The sequence below is a fragment of the Neltuma alba genome, unplaced genomic scaffold, assembly GCF_004799145.2.
Source record: "Neltuma alba isolate B1F8T4 unplaced genomic scaffold, ASM479914v2 tig00002890_pilon, whole genome shotgun sequence".
Taxonomy (NCBI): domain Eukaryota; kingdom Viridiplantae; phylum Streptophyta; class Magnoliopsida; order Fabales; family Fabaceae; genus Neltuma; species Neltuma alba.
This window is the reverse complement of record NW_021633060.1, coordinates 58,181-64,806: the sequence shown is the minus strand read 5'-3', so window position 1 is coordinate 64,806 and position 6,626 is coordinate 58,181. Positions and strand designations below refer to the sequence as shown.

General features: G+C 36.7%; 1 protein-coding gene across 1 annotated transcript; it reads left to right on the top strand.

The window, feature by feature from the left end:
• Positions 1-2,303: 2,303 nt before the first annotated feature.
• LOC114739721 (O-fucosyltransferase 19) lies at positions 2,304-6,284 on the top strand. The gene is made up of 8 exons (XM_028927799.1): positions 2,304-3,154; positions 4,133-4,205; positions 4,302-4,366; positions 4,450-4,538; positions 4,630-4,762; positions 4,850-5,082; positions 5,195-5,671; positions 6,025-6,284. The coding sequence occupies exons 1-8, from the start codon at positions 2,588-2,590 to the stop codon at positions 6,278-6,280; spliced, it is 1,893 nt and encodes a 630-aa protein (XP_028783632.1). The 5' UTR covers positions 2,304-2,587; the 3' UTR covers positions 6,281-6,284.
• Positions 6,285-6,626: the final 342 nt, after the last annotated feature.

The window sequence follows — 6,626 nt, the reverse complement described above, 5'->3', positions numbered from 1 at the left end:
TAAGCCCGGTTGAATATTTTTATGCATGACTTCCACTCACCCACTCTTAATATAAAACATTGATTTATTTTTATTTTGCCCAAGATGATAGTGTGAGAGCTCGTTTAGAATAGTTTATAAATAGCTTTTCAATCGTGATTTACAGAATATGAGATAATCGTGCTTATGAGTGATTTTAATCATGATAGCAAACAAGCCTGAATCAAGGCTAGCTCACATGCAAAGAAACTACATATATACTGAGTAATTTTTAGTTTTATTTTTGAGAAACGAAATTATACGTCAAAGCATGTGTATGATTTTTTTTTTTTAATGTAATCTTTTCGACTGATATAAAGTAAACATGTTTCAATGAATCTAGTTTGCTTCTAGCTATAAGCAATTAGGGAGTTTCAGCAATAGGCTGATCGTACTAATTAAAGTCATCTCTTTTACTTTGAGCAATGTGGTTTTAGGTTTCGTCTTTCACGGGATTCAGTTTTCTACTCTCAAATCATATTTGACTAAACTAGTTTTAGTTCATAAAATAACACGGTTTTTCATTAAAACAATTTGATAGTTTATGACGATATCCTTTTAAAAGGTATACAAAGTTACATCACCGGAGGAAAAAAAAAAACATTAGACAAAAACAATCGCTGTTATAGATATTTAAATTTTGATTTGAATGGTCTAGAAACTCTATCAAACAAAAGCAATTTAGATAACTTAAACTAAATATCGACTATCTAAGTAGCGCTTAAAAATATCACATGGTCTTGTATGACTTTTTTTTTCTTTTGTTTTCTTTTCCAAACAACATTAAAGGTCTGTTGGATCTACATGTGATAAGTGCTTATAATTATTTTTACGTGAGTTGAGACAAGACTCTCCTCACATACTTATTTTGTATTTTGTAAATCATAATTGAACAGTTGTTTTTGACTGATCCTATGGCAATTTCAAATGAGTCCTAAGTGCTTGATTGGAACTGTTACAAGCATTTATAAGTTTTTTTATGTATACAAAACTTTTCTTATAAACTTATTTCATATTTAGTAAATCACGATTGAAAAGTTACTTTTAAATGTTCCAATTGTCATGTCAAACAAGCCCTAATTCTAATTGGACAAACAAAAACCATATAATCCGGTTAAAAATATAAACCATGTCATTGAACTTGGCTTATGGAGTTGGGTTGATTGATTAGGCACTAATTAATTATCTTGTCTTTCAAGTAATTTCAAGGATAATAACCTATTCATTACTCAAAGGGGCAAGTCCAATTATGTGCTCACAGCAAAAACTGTAACAGTGAATACCTTGAGGCTTAACTAACAATATCGTTACTTTTTGGAGTGCAAGGAAGACGGCTGGAAGGGTGTCCATATCAAGCATTTTTTTAACAGAAAACAATAGCTTCAAAATATTAAAAAAATATTAAAACACAAGCTTTTTTTAGAGTAAGTATCATATGATTAAATATGTTAAAGAATGATTCACAAATAGTAAATGTTTATTATCAATATATGTATATATTTCTAAACAGGCTGACCTATCTGGTTATAGGCCAGACTTTGTGAAAATAACCAGCATATTTATCTAAACAGGCTTAAAAATAAGTCTTAGATCTGGTCTGGCTTCTTTACTAAATATTCCGAGTCAGGCTTGAAATAGGTCCTTTAACATGCTTTTACCCCTTAATTACCACTCAGTACATTGCCCGGGGATAAATTTATAGTTTTGAATTTAAGTTTTGTGATGAATGAAAACAAAACAAAAAAAAGGTTAATTTCCCCATCAAGCAACCTCCTTTATATGTGAAATTTATACCTTGTTAAAAAATTAGTCATAAATAATGTACTTTATTTTTGAAGCCCTATGTGAGAATATATACACACGCATCACTGCTTACTTGCTCCTTTTTATTCAAAATATAAGCTAAACATTATTAGAAGAACTTGATTTTTTATAACATAATATTTACTTTTGTCAAAATATTTAATGAATTTTTTGTTTTCAATTTTACCTTCATGTATTCTCTTTCATCTTTTATTCATTTATTGCTTCTTTTACTTATTTTTTTATTAATAAGGGTATATTTAAAAAAATACACGTCTTATATATTTATTATTTTAAATTGATTTTAACTAATTTCTTAATAAATATAAATAAATAAAATTTATTTTATATTTTAAATCGGCGAGAATATTTTTGATCAAGCAATTAAACCGGAGGCTAAGAAATTAAACAGGGACAAATACGTCATTACGAAGAAAATCATGTTCCGATGAGAGAAGGTGGCGCAAAGGCATACATAAGAATACGAGCAATCCGAGATCGAAGAATGGCGCATTGCACACTCCGTTGTTCGCCTTCGATTTCGGAGTCTCTCCTTCTCACCTTCTCAAACCAACACACCCATTTGCACAGACGAGCCCTCCCTCCAACCTTCAACGACGTCTCTCCAATCCCTTCATTTTCTCTCTTCCACGGCCAAAATTGAAGAAAATTCTTGGGACTTTTTCTTTCGCGGAATTTTCGATCTTTTCTAAAGTTTTCATTTAGAATTTGATTGCTGTCTATTGATAACTTTCCGGCACCGGCGATGTCGTCTGGCGGCCTCACTGGCTCCTGCAACACCAGCCCAAGGATGTCGGGGCCCACCACCACCAGACGACGAGTCGCAGACAATATGGACGCTGAGAAACAAACTGCCTTTTCAGATTTGGGCGAGGTCGAGCAAGACGACACCAACGGCTCTAATGTTTCTGTTCCTGCTTCTTCGTCTGGGTCCCACCACCATCATAACAACCAGCTTCACCCCGTGATTCGCTTTCTCCTGCTGCGCATGCGGATACTCTTCTTCATTTCCGATTCCTTCGTCATTCGCATTGAGCGCTTTTTCCTCTGGGTTGCCTCGGTGGTTCAGTCGATGAGATCCGTAAGGAACAGGGGTCGTAAGATTCTGGCGATTTTTATTTTCATGGTAGTTATGCCTCTTATTGTGAAGGTGTTGTTAATTGGTGGTCTAATGGAGGTTAAAGGGAGGAGTATAGGGCATGGTCATTTGATCTTGCAGAGGTTCAAAGAGGATTGGGCATCGGCGCAGAGAGTTCTCACCGAGGCCCGAACGGAGCCCTCCATGCCCAAGCGAGTTCTTGAGAGGGTGTCTGTAAGTGAATTTTTCTTGTCGTTTCAATCAGTGCGTTGTTACTAAGAATCTATCGCTTTCCTCCGAAAAGGAAGAAAGTTCCATATAGATCTTTCATGTCCTGATAAAACTCAGAATCCAGGCTCTAATTTTTAGGTATTTAACTTTGGTTTTTCGTAGTTTATTCTTTAAAAATAATCAGCTCATCATGAATAGTCTTTTTTACGAGTCACTTGATGAAAAGAAGTGAGATGCTTGATTTTGTCACTTTGAAGGGCTAAATAACTATCGGAAACAGGAGGACCAACCTCTTTCTTGTTTTTTTTTTTCCTTCATTTTTTTTTTGTTTTGTTGCTTTGGGGTGACCCTGTGCAATTGACGGGAGAGTGAAAAGCTAAATTTTTGTGATGGAGCTCAACTTTTCAAATTGCTTCTTTTTCTTTTTCGTTTTTAATTCGAGGTTTGATTAGCTGTCTAGCTTTCTTTGGATTTACTTTTTTTTGGAGGGGTGGGGTCAGACTTTGGATTCATAGGTAATTTCTGCTTTTTGGAGTGTGAGTTTGGATCATAAACGCTGGTTATGCTTCGCTGTAAAGTTCTGAGCAAAATCGGTATTGAGTTTTGCCTTTTCAATTCGTTGACTGAAAGAATGGCGGAAAAAATGCCCCTTGAATATCAGGCTCTCGCAAGATGGCTCTGACCAAACACTAACGTGTTGAGGCTGCTTCCTGTTACTTCTTCCATTCTCTCACATGCCAGCCCATGCGTGTTGATTTGATTGATAATATTTGGACGTTCTTTAATTTCTTGACTTTTAATGTGGTTCTTGGTAATTAACTACCTGCTCCTGCTAGAATATGACGGAGGGATATAAAAATGTTACAGGGTGTCCCTAAGTTGGGTTCACTTAATCCACTTGACCAATTTTTAGATTGATTTGGACTCATGGCATAATTCTTTCCTTTACCTTTTTTTTTTTGTTGTTGTTATTTTTAATAGACTCCAGAGATATGGATGAAGCCCAACAGCGACAACTATTATAAATGCATTTCTCGATCCAAGAATAGGACTGGTTTGTATAAATACTCTTGATTTTTCTCAAGCGTGATTGCGCTAAATCCTAAATGAAAATTCGGCTGACTTCTATTTCCACTTTTGTGTTCTTCAGACACAGAAACAAATGGCTTTCTTGTCGTTCATGCCAATGGCGGATTGAATCAAATGAGAACAGGAGTAATCTTCCCATTCCTTTGGATGATTTTTTTCCTCAATGATATTTTCTCGTCTAATTCTTAGAAGCTTCATCGGCTTTACAGATTTGCGATATGGTTGCAGTGGCAAAGATTTTGAATGCCACCCTTGTCCTTCCATCTCTTGATCATAATTCCTTTTGGACTGATCCGAGGTCAGTCGCCTATTTGATAATGTGGTGCTTGCAAGTAAACTTCGGGTATCATCATTTTCTCCAAAAATGTAACGCGCCTAATATTTTTCAGTGGCTTTAAAGATATTTTTGACTGGAAGCACTTTATCCAAGTTTTAAAACCTGACGTTGAGATAGTTGAGTATCTGCCAGTCAAGCATGCAACTATCAAACCTGTTGTGAAGGCTCCTATTTCTTGGTCAAAGGTGTGAAATATAATTTGAATGCATAACTAGATTCAAACAATCATCTTAGTGGAGTAGCGTCTCTGATCGTATATGTTTAATTTGCAGGCTAGTTACTACAGGGGTGAGATTCTCCCACTATTAAAGCGACACAAGGTCATTCATTTTACCCACACAGATTCCCGAATAGTCAACAATGGCCTTGCTTCCTCTCTTCAAAAGCTTAGATGCCGTGCCAACTATGAAGCCCTTAGGTACGCGCCAGAGATTGAGGAGCTTGGGAGGACTTTGGTTGATAGGCTAAAAATCTACGATGAACCATATATTGCCCTTCATTTGAGGTATTATGTTATAGTAATCTTTTTTTTTTTCTTGTTATTTGTTAGTTATTACACCTGTAATACATTAAACTAACGTTTTCTTTCCTTCCTTCTTTTTTGTTATTCAAAATAGATATGAGAAAGATATGCTATCTTTTACCGGCTGCAGTCACAACCTCACTGCTGAGGAGGATGAGGAACTTAGAGTAATGAGGTATGAAGTTCAGCATTGGAAGGAAAAAGATATTGATAGTGTTCAACGAAGACTAGAAGGGGGTTGCCCTATGTCCCCTAGAGAGGCAGCTATCTTTCTCAAGGCCATGGGTTACCCTTCCACCACAACGATCTACATAGTTGCAGGGCCTATATATGGTCGCAATAGCTTGTCTGACTTAAGTGCAGAGTATCCTAATGTGTTCACTCACTCCACCCTTGCAACTGAAGTAGAGTTAAAACCCTTCAAGCCATATCAGAATCGCCTTGCTGCCTTGGACTACATTGTGGCCCTGGAGAGTGATGTCTTCGTTTACACTTACGATGGAAATATGGCCAAGGCAGTGCAAGGCCATAGGATGTTTGAAGGATTCAGGAAAACAATTAATCCTGACAGGTTAGATATGAAATCAGATTATCGTCATGATTTGGGTATACAGTTTAGTGTTCAATGGTTTGGTCCAAAATCATATTGCCCCCGCATGATTTGAGCACCAGGTGCTTCGATCCGGTATTACATTAAATCAAAGTAATCGCGTTAATATTCAGATGAAGGAAAGTGTTGCACTTACATTGTTTATCATTTCAAGATTGACATGATAGGGGGACATACTTATTTTGACCCAAACCATGCCCGACAAACTGTAATCTATCATTTCCTTTTCTTTCTAAGTTTTGGCTGGCATGGTGTAAATGTGATGCACTGATTTCTTTTCTTGTTTTAATTTTGTTTCTTTAAATCTATTTCAGAGTGAATTTTGTTAGATTGATTGATCAGCTTGATGAGGGTGCCATGTCTTGGGAAGAATTTTCTTCCAAGGTTAAAAGGCTGCATTCCAATCGGCTTGGTGCACCTTATCTTCGGCAGGCAGGAGACTCACCTAGGATGGAGGAAAATTTTTATGCCAACCCCTTTCCTGGTTGTATCTGTAACAAGTCTCGGGAATTCATCACAAGCCTGAAACTTGACCACAGAGTAAATTTTGCTGCTGAGTCACAAAGATAGTATCTTTTCCTGTATGATCATCCCATACGCCTGTGTTCGTGGTAGATTATGAATTATGGATTTATGATGTCACTGCCTAAGAGGTCGCTCATTTGGGTTGTGGTGGGAAACATGCTTCATTTCACAGCCTGGTTGATGACAACTGCTGTGAATGACCATGGAGCTTTTGGGGTTCTCATGCCACTAAAAGAGAAGCTTTTGTTTAGGCAAGTACCTTGAGAAGGCCAAAAGAGGGGCAAGCAATGCAGGAGGGAATAGAAGGTTGTCTATATTTAAAGGCCAGTCGAGTTAGTTTATACTGGGAGATTGATTGAGATTGGACAGAATATACGCCAATTGATCTGAG

Bases quoted from the DNA above. Each gene is read 5' to 3' on its own strand.
- LOC114739721 (XM_028927799.1), top strand. From the start codon at position 2,588: ATGTCGTCTGGCGGCCTCACTGGCTCCTGCAACACCAGCCCAAGGATG. The intron at 3,155-4,132 runs GTAAGTGAATTT...TATTTTTAATAG, and splicing joins GAGTTCTTGAGAGGGTGTCT to ACTCCAGAGATATGGATGAA. The intron at 4,763-4,849 runs GTGTGAAATATA...TTTAATTTGCAG, and splicing joins CTCCTATTTCTTGGTCAAAG to GCTAGTTACTACAGGGGTGA.